Below are 27710 nucleotides of genomic sequence, written 5' to 3'. Positions count from 1 at the left end.
GGGGTTTAGAAACAAGTTGAGGCGGCCCTGAATGAAAAAAATAAACAATGTTTGGGCAGTTTTCCAGATTCCCCAAGAATGAACTTTCACAGAGAAGCTTTGTTTGTGTGTGTGTGTGTGTGTGTGTGTGTGTGTGTGTGTGTAGAGAATATTACCAAAATTAACAGGATACCACTCACATCCATAAACAAATATGTAAACAACTCAAAAACCAAATCCAGTGGTTTTTCTCAAGTTAACTCTGACTTTTTAATGCCATTTTTTTCTGATCTATTAGTGTGAATTGCTGAGAACTGGCTGTTCTCATTAAAGTATAAAATGCTAACTGACTTTAAAAAACTTCAGAAGACATGTGAAAAATAAAATTATTGAGTATGAATGCAATTTTACTAAGCAATATATATGACTGGAAAAATGTAAGCTAAATTACCAGTTACCTCTATGTGACACAATTATGGGTAATTTTAATTTTCTTCATTTTGTTTTACTGTTTTCAAATATCCTCCAAATGTGTATTTTTTAATAATAAAAATAAATATTGTTACAATCTTTCTGATCTTTTAAGTCTATTTTAGTAGTATCTGAGGTGGACTTGCTATAGTTCTTCTAAGCATATATGGGGTTTTTGTATAATTAAACTTGACTTGGAGGACTGGCAAGATGGCCAAATAGGAACAGTTCTGGTCTGCAGCTCCCAGTGAGACCAACAAAGAAGGTGGGTGATTTCTGCATTTCCAACTAAGGTACCTGGTTCATCTCATTGGGACTGGTTGGACAGCGGGTGCAGCCCATGGAGGGTGAGCCAAAGCATGGTGGGGCATCACCTCACCCAGGAAGCACAAGGGGTCAGGAAACTCCCTCCCCTAGCTAAAGGAAGCTATGAGGAACTGTGCTGTGAGGAACGGTGCTATCTAGCCCAGATACTATGCTTTTCCCATGGTCTTCACAAACCACAGACCAGGAGATTCCCTCGGGTGCCTACACCACCAGGGCCCTGGGTTTCAAGCACAAAATTGGGCGGCCATTTGGGCAGATGCTGAGCTAGCTGCAGGAGTTTTTCTTCATACCCCAGTGGCCCTGAAAATTTAAAGCATAACACTATATAGACTGAATTTGAATTTACTGTAATGTTAGAAGTCCTTATTTCTCCCCTTTATTTTAAACATTAAGGCCTTGCAAATCCTACCAGTGCATTAGGCAGCGGTGGCGGGTTGCGGTGGGGGGCGGGGAGGAGGTGGGCGTGGCACGTGAATAATAGTGGATAAAATAGCTGAAAATATATTTAACATAGCTTATAGTTTTATTTCATTTTACATTACATTCCTCTTTGGGGAAAGAAAAATACAGTTTCCCTCAGCTAGAAAAAAATTCACTCCAACTCAGAAGATTCAAACTTCAAATTCAGATTTGGTTTCAAGTAACACTGATTGAATACCTGCTGTATATCAAACAGTGTCCTTGGGGCTTTCACACATGTGACCCTTCTTTGTTAAACTCTTGTTTTTTGTTTTTTGTTTCTTTTTGAGATGGAGTCTTGCTCTGTCACCCAGGCTGGAGTGCAGTGGCACTATCTCGGCTCTGCAACCTCTGCCTTCCAGGTTCAAGCAATCCTTCCGCCTGGGCCTTCTGAGTAGCTGGAATCACAGGTGTATGCCACCATGCCTGGCTAATTTTTGTATTTTTAGTGGAAACGGGGTTTCACTACGTTGGCCAGGCTGGTCTCGAACTCCTGACCTCATGATCCACCCACCTCGGCCTCCCAAAGTGCTGGGATTACAGGCGTGAGCCACCGTGCCATGAGGATCAGCAAAGTGCACTCATGTTAAGTACAAAATTTATTTTATGTTTATGCTGATTATATGAAGGTCATCATAGCTTAGATACAATCAAAACTCATGGGGAACAGCTTTATAATTCATTTTTCTCTTTTCTAACAAAAAAGTAAATAGGTAAAAAGGAAAATAGAAGACAACCTATCCTATCCTGGATGAGACACGCACATATTTAAATTGAATTATAGTGACTTAAAATTTAAGTAGGATTTTTTTTTTTTCTGAGAAACAAAGTCACAAAAACCAAAACTTAAAATCACCAAGTCTTGAGAACAGATTATGAAGCAGAATTTCTGGATGGTGTTTAATGACATCAGGCAACATTTAAATGCCACCTAGTGAGGAACACTGAAATTGCAGCTGAATTAAAATGACCTTTTATTTGCCTGGACAATAAAAATTTTCCATGATTTTGCTTTTTTGAAACAATGATAAGAAATTATTTTTTAGGCAATAAGATACTAAGTTATATCAACAAACTGCATGGGATATTTCCACCAGGAGAGGATTTTGTTCCCTGATCTAGTTTACGTGACATTTTCCCTCACGCTTGCTTTCTCTGAGTTGACTCTTCTTAAACTGACCTAGATGGTACCTTATTTCAATTGACTCAGAGTTCATTCAAAAATATGATATGGTGACATGGATTCACTGACATGAAATCCAGGCACTCTCTCTACTCTTGCTCACATTCTTCTTCACCCAAGGTTCCAGCGTGATTTTAGGGTATCTTATGCCAACCCTGTGTGCCATCACCTCTCAGAAACGTAGGGACAACCAGCTATTCAACGATACTTCTATTCTTTTGCTTGACAGCCTCATGTGGCCAAATGATAGGTGAACAAAGCAGTACAAGCACTGCTCCCATGTCAATGCCATCATCAAATGGAAAGCGTATCTTGGTTTTGCTCAGGATCTTTGAAGAGAAAGGAACACAACAGGTACCACACATATATAGGTAGCCAGCATTCATGGAACAGCCACCATGCGCAGGGCTGCACCCTTTTTTAAATTGGAGGGAATGGAATCATAAAAGCACAGAAGTGTGATATAGCATGATGTACTGGGGAAATTGGAGGTAGACGTTGTTTCTGGAATAGAAACAATGTGCACGTATAAACTGCATGCATGTACACATGTAAATATGTGTTATCTCCTTCTAGGGACTTCTTGAAAATTGGGAGAATTATCATATCATACATTCTTGGAAACATCTGTTGACTATTTCTATACTTTACAGTAAAAAGTACAAGACTGCAATGGCATAAAGGCCAAAAAAAAAAAAAAAAGCATTATAACCAGCAGAAATAATTGAAGCAGATACTTTATAATGTCTCAGATGTGAAAACTGGTATCTGGATATTTAGCAAAAAATACTGACTCTGTCAAACGAACAAACCTGGAACAAGAAATGGCTTCAAAATGGAAATACAGAAATCACAGTAAACATTGTTTAAAATGTCAGATCCAAATTAAATATTGCCCCCACAGATATCACTAGAGCTTATTTCTTACAAATGCACCATTGAGCTAAAGGTCAGGTCCTGTGTATAGGGACCTTGTCTAAGCTTTTTTGGGGCCATTATTCCTGTGTGTATTCCCTCTTTTTAGCCAAATCAAACTCAAAAACAGAAGTGCTGTTTCAATAACAACAAGGTTCTAAGTCAATGAAGTAAAGTTCGTGGTTTTCCATTGTCTCAGGATTTGCTATCCAAGTTATTTATGTGTTCAGTGACCACAGGTAATCAGATGTCATGTGCAGCAGAAAATCAGGTTTTCAGCCATTGGGAAATACCAACGGGATAGCACTGCAGACAATGGCAGTCACTCCAGAGGTTTTCCCACTGGTGTGTTGAAGTCTCGTTCCACTTTCCGCTCTACCAATCCAGCTTCAGATCAGCCTTACTCCATACGTATTTTCCTCCTCGCTTCAGAAACATCTTTTCATCAAATCCACTGAATTTTATAGCTTCTTCTACACCAACATCCAGGATGGACTTGGAAGGGTCCTTCCGTCCCTTTCTACAGTTCAGAAAGCGCATCTAGAAAATTCATAACAGAAACTGGTATATTTCCATGTGATGAATCCTGTAGAACTCAAGCTACAGTATTAATCCCAAATAGCTTTTGATATTCCAGTCATGTTGACAGATATTTTTTGAAATCTGTGGCTGATATTGAACCCCTTGGACCCGATCTCTCTACTCAACCAGCTCATGATCTGGTGGAAGAGGCTGGGCTAAGCATAGTAGACACCTAAGTGCACGATAAACAGAATGATACGCACTCCGCATGGGCAGATGTAGCTCCACTGGGGGAAGGGGTAATCAGGAGAGGCTTCCCCCAAATGCTGACATCTGAATTATGTGTTGAGATTTTAAATTGGAGGGAATGGTATCATAAAAGCACAGAAGTGTGATATAGCATGATGTACTGGGGAAATTGGAGGTAGACGGTATTTCTGGAATAGAAACGATGTGCATGTATAAAGTACATGCATGTACACACGTAAATATTAATAAAGGCTTGTTTTGAGAAAGAGAGAGAGGATGTAAAGAAGGCGCTGCTGAGGCAGGCAGGTGCCAGATCAACAAGAGTCTTCTATGACCTGCTAAGGCTCTTTGTTTTAATCTTATTCCATCCATTTTCATTTGTTTTATTCTGTCCTATTCTACTCCGTAGGCAGAAATGATTTCTTCACATTCCTTACGACCTACACTGAGTGTTTCATAGGAGCACAAGTAATACTTGTTGAAGCAAAATGTTATTCAATTGGTAAAAGCAAATTTTGGTTCAACTATGTGTTTTCCAAATACGTGGAGACCAGCTAGTTTGCTGAGGGATGCTAGTCAAAATCCCTAGTCAATCATAATAATTTCCACTCCAAAAATAAATTGTTTGAATTTTCCTCTCTACCTTGGACCCAGAAACTGAGTATTTTCCTTATCACCTTTTCCCTTACGCTCTATTAAGAAAGCTTATATTGTTAAGAAATGAAATGGCTATAAACACTGATTGGTTAACTTGAAAATAACAAAATACCAGCTGGGCATGGGGGCCCACGCCTGGAATCCCAGCATTTAGGGAGGCCCAAGAGTTCAAGACCAGCATGGGCAACATGGCAAAATCCAATCTCTACAAAAAATACATAAAAATCCAGTTGTGTGTGGTAATGCACACCTGCAGTACCAGCTACTTGGGAGGCTGAGGCAGGAGGATCACCTGAGCCCAGGAGGCTGAGGCTGCAGTGAGCCAAGATTGTGCCATTGCCCCCTAGCCTGGATGACAGGAAACCCTATCTCAGAAAAAAAAAAAAAAAAGAAAAGAAAAGCAAACATCAAAAGTGACAGTAAGCATTTCTCCAAAAAACAAATCCAATTTAAATATGGAACTCAAGGTGGCTGGAGCTCATTTTTTTAAGATACGTCTTCAAATGGACTTATTTGTCCTTTGCTAGAAAGAGTGGCAAAGGTTATAGATCTAGAAAAAAAAAAAAGACAGAGGAAAGGGGGACGTGATTTGTTTTTCAATTTTGAGAAAGGTGGGTTTCCCTCTTCCTTTGGAAGGCAGTGGGGTAGGAATAATATCAGTGGTGTTTGGGGCAGAACCATAAGCCTCTCCTCACCAAAGCCAAGGTTCATCAATCAGAAAACAAACTGGCTGTGTCTGGTTTCTCCAAGATAGTGAGAAGAGTGATGTGGCCAATAGTGCTCCAAAGTAGGCTGGATGCCGTATCTCAGGAGAGCCTCCAGCCCAGGACTACATAACAGACGACTTGGTTGTGTGTGATAACGAGTTCCATGTGACATCCACGGATGCATAGCTATATGGCAGACAATATCACGTGGTGCTCAGTGCAAATCAATGCTGGGACCTGGGTTCAAGCATGTGCTGTTCCAGTGTTTAGCTTCACGTTTGACCCTGAGAAGTGAGGGCTCTGGCATAATCGTAATCACTGACCATCAAACTGTGAAGTGCTAATTAAGAAGGACAAATAGGTACTAGATAATTATGCTTAGGGAACTCAACTCTGCCACTGCTGCTAATTAATTAATTAAGTGATAATTTTATAACTCATTGGAAATACTCACATATTCATCCAGAATAAGGTAGGAGTCTTTCATCTGCAAAGGAGAAGTTAATACAAATTTAGTTTCAGGTGCATTTCTCAATATGTGAGCTCAACTGTCCACCTGGAGTGTTTGCATTGTTATTATTTTGGATCCAGCATTTCTCATTTCCCTTGAGTTGCCTTTGGCATGGCCCTCGCAAGACAAGGCTCCGTTTGTGTGCATTCAGTTTCCAACAGATCACAGCAGGCCTGGATTCTCTGCTCTTTGCTGAAAAGGTCAAACATCAGAACCTTCATCCTGAAGGCTTCCCTGACAGTGAACTCCAAGGCAATTTCCCCATCCCTTCACACTTTTGGAGAGCCCTTTTCTTCTTTACGTGATATTTTCAATGACTCTGTCCACCATGTATCTAATTTCCCCCTTTTCAATTTATAAAGCAGAACTCTCTTGAATGCTACTTTTGGGAGCTAAAAGGTGGATTTACCTGAGGATTTTAATATTACCCTAACATTACTTGTCAATAGTTATGCCTTCTATACATATAGAGAAGCTGTACCTGTACTGTTGATGGGAAGGTATTCCTTCTATCCCTATCCTTGTAGATAGGGGTCTGCAAAATTGTTTTCTGTAAAGGGCCAGATAGCAAATATTTTCTGCTTAGCAGGCCACACAGTCTGTAACAACTAATCAACTGTGCTTTGTAGCCCAAAAGCCACCACAGATGATACATAAGAAAAATAGCTTGGCTGAGCTCCTCTGAAACTTAATTTATGGGCCCAGAAAAACAGCTTTTACATAATGTTCACAGGTCATAAATACGATTCTTGTTTTGATGTTTTCCCTTATCAACTCTTAACTTGCATCCTGTACTACAACAGGTGGCAGGCCAGACCCGTCCCTGACGCCAGCATTTGCCAACTCCTCTGCAGGGATAGGAGCAGACCTGCTATTGAATGTCTAGTGGGGTACCAGTAGCATCAGCATCATCTGGGAACTAGTTCCAGGTGCAGAGTGGTGGGCCTACCTCAGACCCACTGAGTAGGGGTCTGCCCTTTCACAAGATCCCAGGTGATTTGATGAAGTTGGAAACAAACTGGCTAAAAGGTTCGTGGGCTTTGGGGTCATCAAAATTCAGATTTTGCCCCTGATACAAGTCTGGTAAATGAGCACCTACCACTCGGCCTCTTGGTGTATACAACGGAGATGATAAAACCTGGCTCATGAAGCATTAGTGAAAATGGCGATGAGTCAAAGGGATAATAGTCCCTTTTACAAAGGAGGTACTCAACCAGATTTTCTATAATGTCATATTAACTATTTAATTAAGATGGAGTTTTAAAATATCCAATAAAATAGTGCATAGAGGAAAACCTCCTCTACCCCCTTTCTCTTCTTTTTCATGGTCATCCTGTCCGCCATTCCGGGATTTTCTTATCCGTGTTCACTTCAACATTACCTTTTAAACTTGAACCATTTACCTAGAGCCTCAGAAGTCTAAAACATAAGGAATGAATGTCTGCTCTTTGAGTTCCTAGCATTACTTAAGCATATGGGGTAGAGATTTTCCTGTATGTGTATTTTTGGATGGCAGATGGAGAAGCTGTTTTTAAAATAATAAAACTAATACTTAAGTTACAAAATTTTAAAGTTCAAAAAGTTAAAAAGGTGAATAAAACTACTTATAATTCCACTACTCCAAGATAACCATAGGAATATGTAGACATGCACTTTTTTTTTACACATTAGGCTTAAACTTCAAATTAATTTTGCATACTGTTTTTTATCTGTACCTACTATTATATTATCAGAATTTCTCTTTGTCACTTAAAAATTTTTGGAATATGCTTGTTAGTCAGTGTAACATTTCATTCTGTGAACCTACAGAATTACTCATTCTCTTTATGCTGAATGACAAGCTATCTTTAATTTTTTTGGTATTCTTCCTTTATTTTTTATTTTTTTGTGAGACCGAGTCTCGCTCTGTCGCCCAGGTTGGACTGCAGTGGCATGGTCTCCGCTCACTGCAAGCTCCAACTCCTGGGTTCACACCATTCTCCTGCCTCAGCCTCCCGAGTAGCTGCGACTACAGGCACCCGCCACCACGCCTGGCTAATTTTTTGTATTTTTAGTAGAGACGGGGTTTCATCGTGTTAGCAAGGATTGTCTCGATCTCCTGAACTCGTGATCTACCCGCCTCGGCCTCCCAACGTGCTGGTATTACAGGCATGAGCCACCGTGCCCAGCCAGTATTATTCTTAATACTGCAGTAACATATCTTCACATAAATACTTCTCTACATCTGTGAATATTTCATGTTTTAAGGTAGAATTTCTAAATTCAAATATGTGGCTATTTTAAAGGTTACAAAGTTAGCAATTCGTTTTCTAGGAAAGTTGCAATAATTTATACTGTTGCTAACAACATGAACTTGCCTCTTACTGCAACTTTATGCTTCATATTTTATTTTGTATTTCTTTGAATATAGACAATATCAAATGCCCTTAAAATATTTATTCACCATTTGTTTTTCTTCTGTAAACTATTTATGTCCATTGCATGTTTTGCTTTTTTGGTATTAATAGATTATTGATTTAAATAACTTTTTATATATAATACTTTATACAATTCAGTATAACATGTTAACATATTTCACTTTTAATTTTATGACATGTGTGACATATATTTTTAATTTTATGGATTCAATTATACTATCAATTTTTTTTTAAGTTTGTATCTTTCATTAATAACGAGGTTCCTTATTAATGGATTTTTTTCTGTAGCTTCTGAGAACACATCTTTAGATCCCCTGCTTCTAGTAATACCTGAGAGTTCCACAGTGTGGACATGCTTTGGCCAACCTTGTTTTATCTGTGTATGAAATTTGTGCTAATAGGATGGATCCAATTGTCATTCCATTAGAAAACTAAACAGGAAACATTTCTTCTACATTCTATGCAACATAACAAAATTATACATAGAGATTATTCAGCTAAATAAAGTGATAATGTTGATATCAATAGAGTGGTATTCGTTAGTTCTTTCTACGTCTAGGGGCTACGTCATACATGTATGACACATAGGGACCTTATACATATATGAATCGTATATAAAGAATATCTACATGAATCTATGTACAATTGTATCGTCTGCAAAGTGCCACTGTATCCATCATGGATAGAGAAGCTGAAGCTCTCTACAGACCCTGCAGCTGGGAGGTGGCAGAGCCAGTGGCAGAGCCAATGACAACCCTCAGCCCGATCTGCCCTGACGTGGCACTCCTCCCATTTCTCACCACGAACCCTCTAAAATAACGATGTGTGGGACCCTTGGCTGAGAGACTTCCCTTTTGGGAGTCAGTCTGAATGTATGATGATAAAACAACTTTTGCTTTATACAACCTTCTGGTTAGATTCAGGCACCAAACAGGACACTTCTTTGTGGCGCTCCAAGAATCTTTCAAATTCTTCATCACCAATAACAAATCTTTCTGCTTCTCTCAGAGCATCTTCTCCACAATTCTCACCCTCAATTAAGAGGCACTGGAACACCTGAAAGGCAATGGTAGCATTTGCTTTGCAGAGAGCTTCCATTATGTTTTCCCCCAAACCTCACTCCCCTTTTACAAGCTTTATTTCTTCTGAGTAAAGAAGACTCTATGAGCTGAGGAACATTCTAGAGAAATATTACTTTGTGGAAATGAAAGCTAGCCCTGAAATTTAGGAATATGCTGTTAGAAGCACAAACATCCTTAAAATATAAACTTTCAAAAACTTGTCTAGATTATGTTTGATTGAGTCTTATAATATTTTCTGACAACACAATAATGGGTATTTATTGAAAAAATATAAACTATAAAAGAGCATAAAAAATAAATCATGTGTAATCCCATAACCAAGGAAAACACATTTTAAAAACATTGTTTTCTCTGCTGATTTTTAATATATTCTTATAAAAGCCTCTAGTGTATGTCTGTTTTTCACTTAAAACCTAAGAACAGTTTTTCAAAATCATTAATATGCTCTTTTGACAGTCTTTTAAGTGAACAAATGTGTATGTATGATTGTGTAAAGTGTATTATTCTATACATACTACCATCGTTTGAAAATAAAATTCAGTCCTACAAAAGGCAAGAAGTGAAGAGACTTGCCCAAGGTGACAAAGGGTGACAGCTAACCCAAGACAGAGCCAGGACAAGCCCAGATCTAAAGGGTTTCCATGGAAAGGATTATTCTACACAGAATTTCACTAATATCATCATCTGAACCACTCAGATGCCACTGTAGTCAGATGAGAAGGAACTGTCAACACTTCAACGTTGCCTTTTTTGCTCACTCTTTATTTTCCCCTTCTTTTTTGCTCCTCGGTCTTTTGATATTTGCCTCCACTGTCCCCTTTGCTATTTGCTTTCATGGTTTCTTCCTTAAAAGACTGTGAGCATCTTGGGAGGGATCATCACCCATCCCCATGCCCCATCCAGGCTCAGGGTAAGGAGAGGCCTGGCAGGGAGGGAGTGCCCTTCCATGTAGGTTTGAATCATGAGCAGACTTGACTATCAAAGAAGACATACATCACAGGCATTTTTTCCCAGGGACTTTGACTCCAGAATCAGCCAGCTAGAATGGAAGGGCCTCTGCAGGAGAAAACCAAGCTGTAGGAGCTGGAAGGGGAACAATATTGAGGGCGTGGGATTGGGCATGGAAGAGTAGAAGGAGCTCCCTCCTGCCATGCTGCTGGAGCAAGCCTACAGGTCACAACAAAGCCTCCCAATGAGTAATCGTAGGCTCAGTGCTGTTGTCCCGGGGACACGGCTGGTGACACCTTCCAGCCCACAGCCTCATGGTGGAGGAGGCAGCCTCAGGAAACCAGGTTCTGAGTGCAATGTACGATTGGACTAAGAACAGGCACCTGATCCAGGAACATCAATTTACATCAATTGGAAGCCTGCATATACCAACAATCTGGTTTTCCAAACAGGCAGAAGGTAGCCTTCCACCAAAAGAGTCAGGATCTTGATGGCACATCTAGAGTGAATCGGGTGAATGGAAGCCGGTGTAGGAGTCAAAATATCTGAGAGAAAGGCCATGAGATAGGAGAACACCAAGCTTGGGGAAAAAATACTTACACATCTGAAAAAAGGACGCCAAAAGACAGCAATGAGGAAGACAGTAACAGGAAACACAGGGCAGAGGAGAGAGGGGGCGACAGGAGAGGGGCAGGCAGGAGAGTCAATGTCTCTAAGGTAGCTTAGCCCTCCAGCTGGAGCCTCTGCCTTCCTGGTGGATCGTGTTCCTGTTTTTCCTATCAGACCTCTCTCTTTAGCTTTTCTCCAGTTCCTTCTACACCTGGAAATGAGGCTGATATTTCATGTCCTTATACATGTAACCAAAAGTTCAAGTTCAACATACCTATTAAAATTTTTTCAAAGTAGCATCTCCAGCTTCCCCTAACCCATTTCCACATATTACAGGACAGCTTCAGGAAAATGATAGAATATCCCTTTCCCTCCTCCCTAACTCTATCTGGAATGCTGACATGGGATTTAAAGAAACAGCCAAGGCAGCTTTGAAGGAAAACCTGTTCTTCGTGCAGGCAAGCCCTCTAGTCTGGATGTGGCCTTCTTCTTCATGTCTTTGCCACCTATGAAAATTCTTTCCATTTTTCAGAGCATAGCCAAATGCCTCCTCCTATACGAAGCCTTCCGCTTAAGCTCAGCCTCTTTTGCCATTTCATGGTATGATAGCACACATAGCTTTCTATTATGTGACTTTTCCCACATCTCTTTTTGTGTGTTTGTGCTAGCACTGGGCTCTGCATCTTATCTTTCATTGCATCTATGCTGGGCTCCAGACACAGGCGCTGGATGGCTATACAAGAGTCCCCTAGGACTGCTTGTTAGAAATACATGCTTGTGCAAGCCCTCCCTGCTATGCTTGCCTTCACCACAGGCCTTGTTTCAGGACAGCAGGTATGAGTCCCAAGAAACTGCTTTTAAACAGCCTCCTGAGTTGACTCTGACAAGCAGTCAAAGGTAGAAACCTGGGATTTTAGTCATGCATGTCTGCACATAGTGGGAGCTGCATATATGGAGTTGGCTTGCATGTGTGTGGACTTTAGGCTTTTAGTAGCTGGTAGTGGCGTCAGCCCTAAAGCATGAATCTGGGAGTAAAGGTCCCATTTTGCTACAACTTGGGGATGACTTTACTCCTAATGTCTTCTAGAAATTCACTGCATCAGAATTTATGAGGAACCTGTATCTGTCCATTCACAAGCCAAGAGTTTTAAAAAGAAATGTAGGCTTTCTATGAACATATTATTCCAAACATTTCCAAGCACTGAGCATATTTTTTTATGTTTATCCTCACAATATTTCCAAAGGAAATCATTTCAAGTTTTCAGAAACGGGAAGTAAGGCAAAGAAAAATACAGTTTTAAGCCTAACAGAGCTGAAAGACCAAGAACCTAACTTCTGGACTGGCTTGCGAGGTCCAGAGTTCTCTTGTGTCAGTATGATTTTCAGTTTCATTGAAAATAGTCATTCCTGAATGTTTTCTTGAAGGAAATCAGCAAAAGCGACCTTGTGTACTTACTTTCCAGCGGACGGGGTTTAGTGCTTTGATCTGTTCCGTCATGTCCTCTTCCACGTTGAAACGATTAATGACAGAATTTATCTTGAAAGCGACTCTATAATCCCTACACCATGTCCTCAGCTTTTGAAGGTTTTCCACATGGTTCTTCTTTCCTTGGCCACGGCCAATAAGGACATTGACTTCCTCGTCAAAGCTGTCACAGGAGACAGCGAGAATGTCCAAATATTCACCTGAGGGAAAATGATCATTTTAAAACTTTTCTATCCAAGCACCAAGCCCCTCAGGCTATTATATCTCTTGTGATAAAATATATCTTGTTTTAATTTTTTAAAAGACACTTTTCCTTATACCCACAAAACTCACTGAGATATGAATTACACTTTCTTCTTGTGTCAAATAAACTTGAAAAACTAAATATATATGTAAAATAAGGATGCAAATACTTAGTTGATTATCTGAAAACTCTGCACATGTATGCATGTGAGCACTTACTGACATATTTAAATATATCAGGTTTTTCATTTATTCCTGCATATAAAGTATGTAATTTCTGAGGCAGGTAGATATAGTTGGATGCCTATAGACTTATTTATGAACAGTTATAAATTTACTACTTTTTCTTTCCATTACACAGATAAAATTGCTCTGCTGAAGATCCCCAGTATTTTTGCTAAGTTCATCAGCTTCTTCTGGACATCTCCTTGATAGGTGATTCATCATCTAAATATTTAGAAACACTCTATGTGATGTCAATGACAACTGTGTTAGATGCCAAAAAAACCAAGAGAAAGGGAAGCGTGGTGTGGGAATAAAGTGTAAACAGACCCTCCTTGCAACATGGTATGTGAAGAGCTGTGATAGCATGTCATTTCGGGAGTACAGAAAGTGTTCACAATTACCTTCGCTTTGGTTTCTGTCACACTAGTTTCTGCTCCACCTCTCTTATTACCCCTCCAGTTTCCTCTGCTCCTTCATGCTATCCACTTATCTCTTAAGTATAGGCATTCTCGATGGCTGAGTCACTCCTTGCAGTTGATTAAGTCAGAGTTTTCCTAGTTTTGTGACTTTTTAAGAGTTGACTGCTTTTCTTAAAATTACTTTCCAATTATAGAAGCTGGAAATACCAAAAACTCTTTAAGCAGCTATCCTCTAATATTACAAAAGGAGTCATTTTGACTCCTATTTTGGGCTAATTTTATTTTATCCATATGTAACATATGCCCTCAAAACATCTAGCATAAACTGGAGCCAGAATAAGGCAACTGTCCATGATTTAAAACAACTCGAAACATTCTAAAAGTTGATCTCAAATAAATTCCTAATGGCATATCACATTGTGAAAAGGCAAGTCACTGAGCACCTGATCTCCAAACAGACCAGAAATTAAGTTCAAAACCAAAAATGCAGAGACTTATCAGTTATGCAAAAGTCAAGACAAGTCATCTGAGGATCTGTAAGTCAATTGCTATCTTCTGCCCCCCTTCCAACTTTTGCTGTATGTCCATGATAACTATCCTCCTTTTCTCAGCTTTTCCTTGCCAAAGCTCTTGGGAAGAAAGATTTAATGGAGCAGATCTGTTTGCTCAGTTCCTATATCTTTCCAGAACCCGGAACCATGGTGGAATCTTGGCCAACTCCTGCATATATGGCAACTACAATATTCTACTTATCATTGGTGAGGTGTATAAACCTGGGGCAATGGAGCATGTTAAATCAACTTGTCAAGACTTCTCAGGATTGTTTAGCCAGATCCACGACTTCCTTGGCTGCATTGTTGGGGTCCTGAGTTTCAGTTCCAATAGCTGGTTACATAGCAGCATGTGCATAAATGACCAGCCCTGTATAAAGCCTCAGACTCTAAGACTCAAATGGACCTTCCTATGCAAACACATTCCAACTATGTCCCTGTAGTTCACTGCTAGAGAGAAAGTACAACCTGTGAGGCCTGGGATGGAGAAGGACTCAGGGCCTGTGTCTGGACTCTCTGGACTCTGGTGATATATATATGTCATTACCCTGCTGTTTCTGTTCTGTATCCTTTACTCTAATAAACCCTAGCCATGAGTATAGCTGGCTATTGAGTGTTGGAAGTCCTTCTAGCAAATTACCAAACTTGGAGAGGCAGTGGGGTTCTAAAACAGCTCTCTTCATCCACTCAAGCACATGACCCATCCCTGACCCATTGAGCCAGAGGTGGAAAATTAGCAGCTTATGGGCCAGATAGGCATCTGTATACATTTGTTCCTCACAATGCCTAAAAGTATTTCAAATTATTTACAAATGTTTATAATTGTATATTTTTGATCTATGTTTAATACTTTGAGGATCATCCAAATTATCTTGCTGCACAAAAATCAATGAAACCTCCTAGCTGGCTCTCCACCCATGCACTATAGGAATAGGGCGCAGTGCTTCCCGTTCTCCAGTCTTTGTGCTTTCCTATTGTCTCCAAGCTGCTGAAAGTGACTTTTCTTATATGCTTCTAAATTCACTAATTTATACCACTTTCTCCCACAAGCCTGAGAGATTTGACCTGGACGTGCAGCACTGTCCCTGATCTGTACACCACAAAGATATCCTGGATGACTGATCTTAGAGGAAGGGCATTGGCTGGGTACCCACCCAGAAAATCCCGCCAGGTACTCTCCATCACACTGCTTCCTCAGTTTCTTTTTTCTCTCTCTGAGTATGGTTCCCAAAGTTCACTTTTCAACCTCAGACCGCCTGTGTGACGAAGTGCCTCCCTTCACTACCGTTTCGGTTTTACACACTGCCTTGTAGGCCTTTCCTGATTCACCTGCACCTGACACCTTGACTCTTCTCTACCTGCTTAACCCTTATCAGATGGACCCTCCAACCCACATCCACAGCATCCCTCCCCCACAGTCCAGGTCCGCACCATCACAGATGGTGTACCAGAGATGTCTCAGTAACATCCTCAACAGATTATAAATGCAGCTTCTCTTGGAAAGACTACAAGTCTCGAACAGCTCATATAAGCAAGAACAGAGAATTTTACTATAACAGGTTATACCTGTTTCCCAACATGACAGTCCATATAAAAAGAGCTAATGTTTTCCAAGCCCTTGCTAAGTTTCAAGCACTGCTCTATGGACATGACATCTGCTGAAAACTGCGAGGAATCTCAGCAGACTTAGAATTCAGCAGTTCTTAATTCTGGCTAAACGGTAGAATCCCTTGGAGCTCCCCATATTGGCCAATCCACACACCACGAGGTTCTGATACAATTAGTCTACGGATGCAGTCCAGTCCCAACAGAGATATTTTATTACAAAGCTGTCAAATGTGTTAATTTTCCTACCTAGTGTCTAAACTAAGGCCATAGATCTTGTATTTGCTAAATTGCAATGTACAAGATAGTCATCTCAGTAATAAGGTCTATTATGTAACTTGCCAAACTTGTTTATTGAGAGCCCTAAGGAAGTAAAACTGCCATAATGCTGTGCACAGCTTGAAAAGCGATTAGAGTTAGCAAGATTAGTTTTTCCTCCCTTCCAGTTCCTCAGCAGGTCTGGCTGAAGGCCCAGGATGGAAGGAAATACAAGAACCAACAATAACAATAGCAGTAAGGAGAGTGCCATCCCATGAAGCACACCATAATTCTGGAACCATCTCTCCCGGATCAGGCTTCCGTTGCTCACGATGCTCACGCTGGGCAGCTGCAGCTCTGTTTTGCAGAACTTCACCAACTTGCCCAGGTATTCTCCCCGGTCGTGAAGAAATGGCTCTCCACCTGAAAAGTTGATCTTCTCCATACCTGTGCAAGGTGATACATGAATTTTACCACTTCACAAATATACATTATTATTTTAATAGCAAAAGTAATATTTTCTCAATGTGAAAAAAAGAAATAAAATTTTCTCATTATCTTCCCCTCCCCTAACCCTAGTTCTCAACACCAATCCCACCCAATGGGAATAGCATATGTTTAATTCGGGGTCTAAACAGGGATGCAGGGAATCGGTTACACAGATGAATAGAATTGCTCAGACACCAAAGGGTACAATGAGGCAGCGCCAGGATTTGCAAAGCAGAAAGCCACATCCCTGCCATGCGGTGTGACTGTCCACAGGCCAGCTGCCAGCCTGGGAATAACACTCGTCCTCACTCTGCGTTTCCCATCCCCACTCCTTGTCCTGGATTCTGTGTCGCCCTCTCTCTTGGGCTACTCCCTTATTTTAGAAAATCCCTTTACAGGCTTCCTGAAAAAAAATGTAAAAGCAGGAATCTGGAACTTATATTACTGGAATATTGGAGTTTCTAAATTTAACCACTATTTTCTTATCATCTTCCTTTCTATATCTATCCTGATTTTTGGTCTCATTTTGGCAAGACTTTGCCTTTTCGTCTTTCTATTAAGATTTTAATTTTAGAAACCCCATTTTTAGTTCCCCAGACACTTCCATATTCTGACTATTCCTTTCCAGGCATTCTATTCTTGTTTCATATATGCAATTCTTTCTCTTATCGCTCTGTAATTACTAGTTATAGTTTTTCGGAAGTTTTCTTCTTCCTACACCCTCTCTGGGTATTTGTTTTGGTGTCTGCCTTTTCTTTTGATGTTTTTATTTGTTCATTTAAATTTCAGTGTGGCACAAAATAAGTGAATGGAATTTATGTGATGAAGGGAGGGGCTGATCCAAAGGAGGGTTTCACTAGAGAGAGACAGAGAGGTAAACCGGTTTATTCACAGAAAAACCTCCAACTGCTAATATCCTTGGTCTTTACTCTGGGGTCATTTTGTTTTCTCAGAGAAGAACATCTGTCTCTTGCATGTGTTACACATCCACCTGCCTGCATTCTAGGAGGATGGGGTCTATGCGTTACACATCCACCTGCCTGCATTCTAGGAGGATGGGGTCTATGCGTTACACATCCACCTGCCTGCATTCTAGGAGGATGGGGTCTATGCGTTACACATCCACCTGCCTGCATTCTAGGAGGATGGGGTCTATGCGTTACACATCCACCTGCCTGCATTCTAGGAGGATGGGGTCTATGCGTTACACATCCACCTGCCTGCATTCTAGGAGGATGGGGTCTATGCGTTACACATCCACCTGCCTGCATTCTAGGAGGATGGGGTCTATGCGTTACACATCCACCTGCCTGCATTCTAGGAGGATGGGGTCTATGCGTTACACATCCACCTGCCTGCATTCTAGGAGGATGGGGTCTATGCGTTACACATCCACCTGCCTGCATTCTAGGAGGATGGAGTCTATGTGTTACACATCCACCTGCCTGCATTCTAGGAGGATGGGGTCTACGTTTACACATCTGCCTGCCTGTGTTCCAGGAGGATGGGCTTGTGCGTTATACACCCACCTGCCTGCATTCTAGGAGGATGGATCTATGCGTTACACACCTGCCTGCCTGCATTCTAGGAAGATGGGCCTTTGTGCCATACACCTGCCAGTCTGCATTCTAGAAGGACAGGCCTATGCGTCATACACCTGCCTGCCTGCATTCTAGGAGAATGAGCCTGTGCAAACCTCTTTTTGGTCTCTCTTAATCTGTATCTGGTCTCACCATACATCACCCAAGGTAATATGGTTAAAGTTTTCAACCCTTAAATAACCCACGGGGAAGGAATTATTATCTGGTTTTTAGTGCAAGAATTGAAGCCAAGAAAGGTTAAACAACTTGTTGAAGATCATAAGACAAGAGAAAAGTAGAGCTAAGGTACATGCCTAGATCCAAAGCCTGGAGTCTTTATAAGTAGAGAAGCCTCCAGGCTGGTGTGCCTGGAACAGTTTTGGTTTATAGTAAACAAAACAGTATCTGTGAGTTTTAGTGCCCCCTTTCACACTCAGACGTCTCTATGATTGGACAGTGAGACATTATACCACCTATTTATGATCCATCATGCTGGGAGGCAGCTTGAGTGACACTCATTATAACCCGAAAACCAAATAAAACATAATTACCTAAGTAGTGTGGTGACGTAGTGGCAGATAAACTGTAGAAAGTAAGACAGGGGCCTGGCCAGTGGCACAGAACTGCTAACAATTTTGAGGACTATATTTAGAAGGGATGGAAGAATAAGGAAATGGAAGGAATAGAATTTAGAGGCATAGTTAAGATCTTAGACAAGGAGTAATTGATTTACAATAGTGTTAACATGCACGAGTGATCATATTACAGCCCAGATCTGATGCTCATTATTTTTAATTCTATTCAGTCTTTCTGAATAGAATTTCAAAACAGTTTAAAAGCCAGAAAAGTAAATAGTATATTTTAGAAGCATCTTTAGCCAGAATAGTAAATTTTAATTTTAAATACAATATATAAAATATATATTAAAATTTAAATTTCAATGTAAATGTAAACCTTTAATTACCACCGACAGAGCAGGAACATCATCATCTCAGACAAACACCACCACTTCAAGTTCCAGCTCCCTTTCTAGCCTTATGCATTTTAAGGAAGTCACTTCTCTTCTAACTACAAGCAGCCAGAAAGAACAGACAGTAAAACACAGATAAGACAGCTCGGGCACAGAGGGAGGTTGAGGGAAGTCTCTTAGGCAACTGCCAAACTTCATTCTCATACAATGGGCCCCAGGAAAACAGTGGGCCTTAATAAGCACATTCATTTCTCTTCAGTGCTCTAAGATAGGGAAGCTAAAAGCAGATTCAGGGTGGGTATGCCTGCAGCTGCAGGAAGATGTATGGTCACAGACACACAACTCTCCTTCCCAGATAAACAGAACAGAGAGAAACAGAAGCAGTTCAAGCCTCTAATAAACTCTCCCACCCTAAATCCTTAAAACTCTTGGTCTGTAAGAGAATGGGCTCTGACCTAACTCAGCCACAAGCCCCTATCAGGTTTGTTTTCTCTAAAATAAACCTGTCCTTGACTGTGGAGCCACCTTTTGTGATTCTTTCCTCTTTCTTTAATTCCTACAACCAAAAAAATAGGTTTCCTCCATTATGTAGAAATCTCTCTTACAGGAAAATACAACCTACAGTATCCTGTAAGCATTTCAATTAACTTTGGTTTTATTTACTTAAAACAAGAGGATATTATATAAAAGTATTAATTATAACTATTAATAATTTATCTTTTATGACAAAATACATGAACATTCACTTGTTTGTGCCTTGTACCAACTTCTGAGATTGGTTTATCAGTTGTCATTATTATCTAAAGATAATTTTAAAGATCATGGAACTGATACTCAGAAAAGCTAAATGTCTTGACAAGTCTAGTAAATGTTAGAGCAGAAACTCAAACCCTGGCCTTCTGAATGAAAGTCGAAATTTCACTCGACATGTCTCCTTATTCACTCACTCATGCATTCATTCATTTATCTAAAACATTTCTTAAGCCTCTATTACATTCTAGACATTCTGCCAGGCATGAAGATACACAGGAGGGTAAAATTCAACCTTGGAATGCAATTTCTTTGAGGAACCAGATATTTAAAAAAAAAAAAAAACTGAACAAAATAGTACATTTTAAAAAGCTGCAAGACACATTTGTAGCAAGTGCCATGAGTTCACAAGTGAAAAGTAAAGGGCATAATTATGGCTGCAGAGAACCAAGGAGAATTCAAAGGAGCTTTGAAAGTTCATCAACAAAGATTTGAGGACAGACATTCTAGGAAGAGACAACAATATGACCATTGTCTTAACGATTTTGGTGTTTGGAGAAAATGAGTGTGACTGTTTTGTGAAATTCATCAGGATGCACACCCAGAATATGTGTAATATGGTGCATGTATGCTATGCTTTTGTTAAAAAGTTAAACAAGGAGGGAAAGAAGGTAGAGATGTTGCTGAAGTTACTAGCCGAGAAGGTACTCTAAGAAAGACAGGAAGACAAGGATGGAAGGAAGAACAGATCTGGAGTGGAAGATGTTGCATTCGAAGGTCACATGCTGAGTACTCTCCAAGATGCTGCCAGTTACTAATGTGGTGATACTCAGTAAGCATTCTTGAGAGCTAAGTCCTTGACATATTTGCCAAAAAAATTGTAAGGCTTCCTATTAAAAGAATATACACAAACTCAAATATAAGATTCAACCGCTGCTGTTTTTACGTCAGTTTTTGTTTTTGTTTCCAACTTTCCTAATTATTAATAACTGTTTCTAGAAAACCCAAATTCATTAGTGTTGTGGGCAAACTCAGAAAGTGGTACAATCTTCCCAAACCGCCTCTTTCCAAACACCGAGTGTAACAGGGACCTGCCCTTTGCATAGACCCCTGCTCACTTCCAAGTGGCAGGAGGGACAGGTTTGCTCCACAAATCCCCTGCTCCAGGCCAACTCTTGTGATTTAGGAAGGACTAGGTGCCCACTCCAAAATTCACTGAATTATTTTCTCCTAGGACAACATGCTCACCGTGCAATGGCAAATGGTGACCTTGAGTTTTGGAGAAGCTCACCAGCTTGTGTGTTCCCCCCGCCCCTTCTCGCCTTACCCTACTGCTGAATGGTTGAGAATCCTGATTTCTGTCTGGGACCATGGACTCACCAGCTTCCTTAAGCAAAAGCAATCCTCTCTTTGCTTCCTCAAGGGGCAGCACAAAGGATGTTTTGGCTGTGTGGAAACAGAAGCCGCATTTGTAGTTGCACTGGCGAGTGAAGTGATAGTTGACGCTGGTTGGGGTGGTGGACAGAGGAGGGTCCTCTTCCTCCTCTTTGGTCTCATCTGGCTCTCTCCAGACCAGCTGCTGCTTTGTCCTCTTGGAAGCTAGCAGCCAGGTTGCCCTCAGCCAGCAGAACAGCAGGACAAGGTTCCTCCACAGAGAGCTCAGAGGTTGCCTGAACACACTCAGGAGCTTCCCAGCAAAAGCAGCAGGCGTGAGTACCCACATGGTGGCAGACGCCTGGAGCACAGCAGTCCCTGTATGCCGGGGACTCTCTTTATATAGCGGTGGAAATCAGCAGTCTCTGAGCAACCTGTCATGGGGAGCAGGACACACCTTCTTTCACTAACACTCAGTTGAGTTAGAGTTTCGATTTTTCACACATGAAAGTGAAAGTTGAAACAGGGCCAAGACTGAAGACTAGAGATCGGGACCAGCATTCCTGGTTTCTTTACTCACGACTGCCTCAGACCACTTGTATTATAACAGTCTCTCTAGCTTGATGTAGTTACAGATGAGGATAGCAGTCTCTATCAATATCTAGCTTTCTGTCTGATAGAGATAGACACAGGCGCATTGATCAGCACACTTTGTACTTGTTGCATTGCTTTCTCTTGACATAGCCAAGTGATAGTTTTTGCTCCATCATAGTGGGGGTGGGGGGGTCCTCAGGAAAAGTTTCTTTTTAGAGCCAAATAATAAACAGACTGATTGGCTGGTGGACGATGAGTACAGGATCATTCACCTCAAGACCCCTTTCAGATCACAGTAAAAACGCATGGAACAAAATTGAATTTATGTCTTATTCCATTAGCTATTCAGCCTAATGTATGCAAGGTGACAGTGTTAAAATTTAGGTATTTACATCTTCCTGTATTTTGATATCATTTTTTATAGATGCTTTTAGTTAGAGGAAATCCAGTGCTTTTCTAAGACGCTTCCTAGTTGGTGAGAATTACTGCGACCCATCGTTTATTTATCTTTATAGTTTTCTTAGAAAGCCTTGTTGACCTTTTTACTGAAATCTTCCTTTTAGCCCTCTTTCATCAGAGCTGTGTGTGTGTGGTCTTGTGCTTTCGTGACACCTGTAGAAAGTTGGAAGAGTCCTAGTAGCTGAACTTCCAGAGCCACAAATCATGTAGCTGGGTGACTTTGAGTAAGTGACTTCATTTCTCTGGATTTCCATTTCTTTATCAGCAAAGCCATGTATCTCATGCGATTTTTGTGCAGAGTAAAACTGCCAATTTTTGTGAAATCCAGAGAAATGAAGTTTGCCTGGCAAACTTTAAGTGTTCAGTTAGGGTTAGCTCGTGTTATTCTGATACTGTCATATTCTGAATTGAAACAGAAATGACTTATTTTACTTAAAATAAAACATTAAACATGTTTAACTTAACATTTAACATCTGCAAAATTGTCTGCTTAATGATTACCAAATATTCAACAGTAGCTATATCTCAGGTCCTTGAAATCTCAGCCCAAAGTTTCTTAAACTCTCAGGCCATGGTCTTGCACAATTGAAAATCACTTTTTGCTAGATCTCACTTCTGCATACACGTGTGATCATGAGAGGCATACAGGTACCTGTTAAATTTGAGTCAAATTCTTTTGGGTTAACTTGGTTCCCCTTTCTGGCTGGAGAAAGTTTGAAGTCTCAAAGGTTAGGTCAGCACGATTCTAGTGGGGGTCTCTTGCAGACATCGGTTAAAATAGGCTAGGAAAATCTTAAAGAGGTGCCAAATGCTTAGCCCAGACATGAGGAGGATCAAGACTTGTAGGGTGGCATGCAGAAGGAACCCTACTGCAGCGGAAGCCAGCTGGAAATATCTGGAGATCAGAAACTTAACCTAGAAAGTCCAGCCAGGAGGCTTTTTGAAGGTGTTTTTCAGAGATTTGGCTAGCCTTAAGATCTTACATGTTCCAAATTCAACCTGCCTGGAAGTATTTACCCTGCAGAAAGTGGCAGCAGCAGCGCAAACATTACTCTGTGCAGGGAGGAGAGAGTCTAAAGCAATGTGTTTGTCTAGGACCACACGAGCAAGGGAGTCTATGGACCTCTGTTGCACTCTGATCGCTTGGGTGGTGGAGCAGGCAATTCTGTGAACAGTTCAGGAAGGGTTTCTGATCATTTATGAATTCCAAGCAGAATCTAGTTTAAATTGGGACCCAAAAAACCTTCCTAATCTAGCTCCTTCTAGGGTTAACCCTTCTAGATGAATTATATCCTTGAGAGTATCAACAACTATTATTTTCATAATCTGAAGAGTTATCATCAGTGTTGGATTATAACTGTTAGAGAACAGGGTAGGCGGTGCTGGTGGGGATAACTGAATAGATGGGAATTTGGGAAAAGGTATTTCCATGGCAAAATCTCCTGGTGAGGATAACTCAAGTATTATTTCTCCTTTCTGGGAGAATAAAATACGGGCCTGGAATATTTCTAAGAAGTCCCTTCCTAGGAAGTGTGTGGAAGCCCGAACGAAAAACAACTGCCCATGAGGGGTACTATTTGGAAAAGGATAGGTGAAGATTAGGAACCATCATAGGTTGGTTGGCTACCCCAACCATCTGGATGAATTCAGAACCCCGGGGAGGGTCCACGGAAAGCATGCTGGGGTTAAGGATGGACAGAGTAGCCCCAGTGTTGACCAGAGCTCTGATGAGTTTTCTCCAATCTTAATACTTAATTCCCCTAGTTGAGTAATTCGAGTTGGGGAAATGTCCTGAGAGGCTCTACAGTTTTGCTTGAGGGAAGAGGGCTGGTAAACTTTATCAGGGTTTAATTGTAGCCAGATATTGTAGGAAATTAGGAGAACTCAGGATCCAGTCCAGTCTACAGGTAGAAAACCAGAACTTGAAAACAGGGCACAGGGCTTTAACCTAATAATAGGTGCATGTTAGTTTTTCTTAAGAACATGACTTTTTCTCTCTACATTAATCATACAGGAACTTTTAGGTTTTAGAACCTCTAGAGGCTAAGAAGCCAAATCAAGGCAGGCTTTAGATTTTACTTAGGGTCTTAAGGTTATTGGGCCCAGCAGGAAGTGACAAGTTTTATGCATTCACTATAAGGCTGGGAACTCTTGAAACCAGGCATTTTATGACTCTTCTTAAATATGACTAGTTACCTAATAGGTAAAGGGGAAACAAACCTCCTTTAGTATGACGGCTTCTCCTTATGGAAAGCCCATTCTCATAACCTGAAAGTTAAACCTGATGCAAAGGGTATTTGAATTTAATCAGGCACAGAAAGAATGTATCCAGAATTCTAAGCGTATGCTATTATAGAGAAATGTAAACAAGAAAACTAGTACCTTGAACATGGAAATCTTTGGTTCTTAGGAACAGCATAGGAAGCTTCCTGGTTACATGGAACAATTCAGACACACCAAGAAAAGCCAAGAGTGTAAAATCAAGTTATAATGAAGGAAAACTTTGGTTTTCTAGAACTTCAAAATAAACATTTTAGCATCAGGCCATGACAGCAGTGTTAGAACCAGAGAAAAAGTTACAGGAGATGACAAAAAGGTTGAAGGAGATGGTTATCATGTGGCCATGCAAAAAGAATTTACCTTTTCAAGGACCAAGAGAAAGAGAGCTGCATTTACAACCTGAAAACAGGAAAATTATATAGATCTCAGGAGGAAATATGCCAGAAACAGAAACTGTTTGTAGTTTAGAGGATTACTATTAAGGGAACAGATTTGCAAATTAAAAATTACTCTTGCAATTTTACTAAGACCAAATCAGTATTTTAAGTAAACCTTGTTTTAATACAGGGGACCAAACTTTAAAGTTCTGTATCAGTGTATTTTTAACATCAAAGTTTAATCCTGAGAAAGACTCATATACAATTTCTTTTCAATTGTAGCTAACCTGCTTGCACAGAAAATTGCTTTTATAAACTTTCTTTTCATGCAGCTTATGATTTACTTAGACCTGATCTTTGAAAGTTGCTCAGTGTTTTTAGCCCTTTTGTTAACTTCTAGCCTAGGATTTGGGTTATAGAGTCTATAGAGTCATCACTCTATCCTGGGCTCATTTTATTAATTCTTATTTTCTGAGCTTATCATTTATTTTGTAATATTCACTTTTACGAATGTGGAATTGTTTGTAATATTCTCTTTTGTGCATCCTTTTCAACTTGTGGTTCTATTATCTCATTTATTCCTATTCTGATTTGCATTTTCTTTCTTTTTCCAATTTAATAAACTACCTAGAAGCACATCTGTTTAAACGTTTTCAAAAACTAAGCTCTTTTTCAAAATGTTATTTTTTCATTTTATTATTTATTAATTGTTATTTATATTTTTAATTCTCCCGTTCTATTTATTTCTTTCTTAGGAGCAGAATGGCTAGAAAAGTTTCATTTTCTCCTGTTTAATACTGTAAATGTTGAAGATTGTGGCTTTTCCTATGATACAGCTGTGCTATTCATTCATTTAAAGACACCTCTTTGAAGTATCTTCCCAGCCTGCAGCTTCTCTCCTTTCCACCTGCAAGCGTGGGCTGCTACAGACACGTTTAGCCAATATAAACATCCAGCTGTGGCTCTCAGAGTCTCTGTCCTACAAATTTGAAGGGGCTTGAAAATCTAACAGAAATGTTTCTTTATGAATGAAGATATATCTTCAACATCTTCAACACTTACATAATATTGACTAAGCCCAGATACCGCAGTGTTATTAACTTTACATCTCTTTGCAGGGCAAAGGTAGGTGAAAAATAGGAAAACCTAAATTAAAAAAAGATAGGACGCTTCATTTGGCAAACTGTATGTCAGGTTTTCTTTCAGTTGGAGGCTCAGAGAAAAGTTAAGAAGAAGCTAGTCTTCCTACTTACCCTCTAGGTGCTCCGTGGTGGGAGCTGAGCACTGGCAAGTGACTGTGGAGTGTTAAAGTCCGAGGATACAAATAGCCTTGGCGGGGGATACAGGAGAGGCTACTAACCCAGATATGTGGAGGGTTATAGACAATATCATGTCCCCCAAAATTCATATTACAGCCCTAATCCCCAGTTCCTCACAGTATGACTTATTTCAAAATAAGGCTTTCAATAGGTGATTACATTAAAATGAGAACATTATGGTGGGCCCTAATCCAGTCTGACTGGTGTCCCTCCCAGAGGAGGAAAGTAGACTTTCAAGGAGACGCCAAGGATGCACGTACAGAGGAAAGGTGCCATGAGAACACAAGAGAGAAGGCGGCCATCTGCACGCTAGAAAGAGAGGCCTCAGAAAAAGCAAACCCTGATGGTAACTTGATCTCCAACTTCTCTGGCCACCTGAACTTTGAGAAAATAAATCTTCTATTGTTTAGGCTGCCCAGTCTGTGGTATTTTGTTATGGCAGCCAAGATAGACTAATACATCCATAGAGGTGGATGGCATAGGGAAAACTTCAAGCAGCCTTGAGGATGCAGTACTGTCTTAGAGAAGAAAAGGGAGTGACTGGGACACTCTTACTTTCATACACTACATACACGTGAAACTATTCGCACATGCTAAACGTCCAAAAGTGAAATTCCTGATAAATTATTCTATTCTCCAAGAGCTAAAAAATTGTAAACTCCTAATTCTTCTTAGCCTATTAACCCACACTCCAACCACCTATCTATATTTCACATTTGTTAAAAATACTTTTTTTCAGAATTAAACGTAATCCCAAGTTTAAGTCCAATATGATTAAGACATAAAAAATATAACTGCTTTCAGCTCATCTAATGTTTTCAATCTTTGTCTCAATTCTAAATTTTTGAGAGAGTTTCCCTGGAGAATATTATCCTTTTGTTTGTCTGATATCATTTTTAAAAGCCATCAGTTAATGAGTAAACACAGAATAAAATATCCATATAACTGGGCAGCAAACACTGTTACACTGTTGGGCAGTTACACTGTTGGGCCGGGCCGGACTGTGGCAGGCAGAGGGTGCTATCCCGACACACTTCACCTTAGTGCAGGAAACTTCAATTTGGTGGAGGAAAGGCGATTTCGAGGTGCCAATCTGGGCGACACTTCCCAGTTGGAGTCAGCAAAAAGGAGAGGGCAATTCTGGGAAGAGGGAAAAGCTTGTACACAGGTGAGTGGGTGCACAGGTGAGTGAGTGAACAAGTGAGATAAGATACAGGAGAGGGAAGAGCCAGAACTGCGCCCTGTTCCCGCAGGAAAGCAGCTCTGCAGGATTAGAGGGGCGTGGACGCGTGGTCAGAGCTAGGAGTTGAGGTCGGGGAGGGGGTCCACGGTCTGCAGGGCCTGGTCAGTCATCCAAGGGCAGTAGTGTGCCTCCACGTGGACGTTTAAAAGCCAGTTACACCGGGAAGGGACTTCTCTGTCCCTCTGTCCCTCGCGCGTGCACCTCCACCCCCCTCCATGCACCCGGCATATGCCGCAGAGGAGCAACTCAAACCAGGGTCGGGACCGTTAGCCACCCGCAGAACGCACACGGAGCTACCTCGGGGCCGAGGACGCAGGGCCTCATTCGGTGTCAGCCCCGGGAGCCTGAGCTTGGGGACCGCGCAGGCCGGCGGCGCCGCGCACCTGGGGCCTCGGGGCCGAGCGTTTGCTCCCGAGCGCCGGCTGTTTATCGCGCAAATCTCGCGGCGAGGA

At 40.8% G+C, this 27710-nt stretch overlaps 1 protein-coding gene across 2 annotated transcripts; it reads right to left on the bottom strand.

The window, feature by feature from the left end:
* Positions 1 to 1817: 1817 nt before the first annotated feature.
* On the bottom strand, positions 1818 to 27655 carry RSAD2 (radical S-adenosyl methionine domain containing 2). 2 transcript variants are annotated; one of them, XM_073022754.1, is made up of 6 exons: positions 27556 to 27655; positions 16109 to 16270; positions 12493 to 12722; positions 9304 to 9453; positions 5924 to 5956; positions 1818 to 3874 (listed from the first exon to the last, which is right to left on the bottom strand). In XM_073022754.1, exons 2-6 carry the CDS (start codon positions 16266 to 16268, stop codon positions 3710 to 3712), a joined length of 738 nt encoding a protein of 245 aa, XP_072878855.1. In that variant the 5' UTR covers positions 16269 to 16270; positions 27556 to 27655; the 3' UTR covers positions 1818 to 3709. The 2 variants fall into 2 exon arrangements, with proteins under 2 accessions (XP_072878855.1, XP_007969771.2); XM_007971580.3 differs by lacking the exon at positions 27556 to 27655 and adding an exon at positions 20993 to 27543.
* Between the last annotated feature and the right edge of the window lie 55 nt (positions 27656 to 27710).

This window comes from Chlorocebus sabaeus, chromosome 14, assembly GCF_047675955.1.
Source record: "Chlorocebus sabaeus isolate Y175 chromosome 14, mChlSab1.0.hap1, whole genome shotgun sequence".
Lineage (NCBI taxonomy): Eukaryota > Metazoa > Chordata > Mammalia > Primates > Cercopithecidae > Chlorocebus > Chlorocebus sabaeus.
The sequence above is the reverse complement of the archived record's forward strand: the minus strand, read 5'-3'. Positions and strand labels throughout refer to the sequence as shown.

Coding starts and splice junctions, on each gene's coding strand:
- RSAD2 (XM_007971580.3), bottom strand. CDS start 21,335: ATGTGGGTACTCACGCCTGCTGCTTTTGCTGGGAAGCTCCTGAGTGTG. Junction 5,957..9,303: donor TGCCTGAATCTAACCAGAAG/GTTGTATAAAGC, acceptor TCTCCTTTGCAG/ATGAAAGACTCCTACCTTAT. Junction 3,875..5,923: donor ACCTTATTCTGGATGAATAT/GTGAGTATTTCC, acceptor TGAATTTTCTAG/ATGCGCTTTCTGAACTGTAG.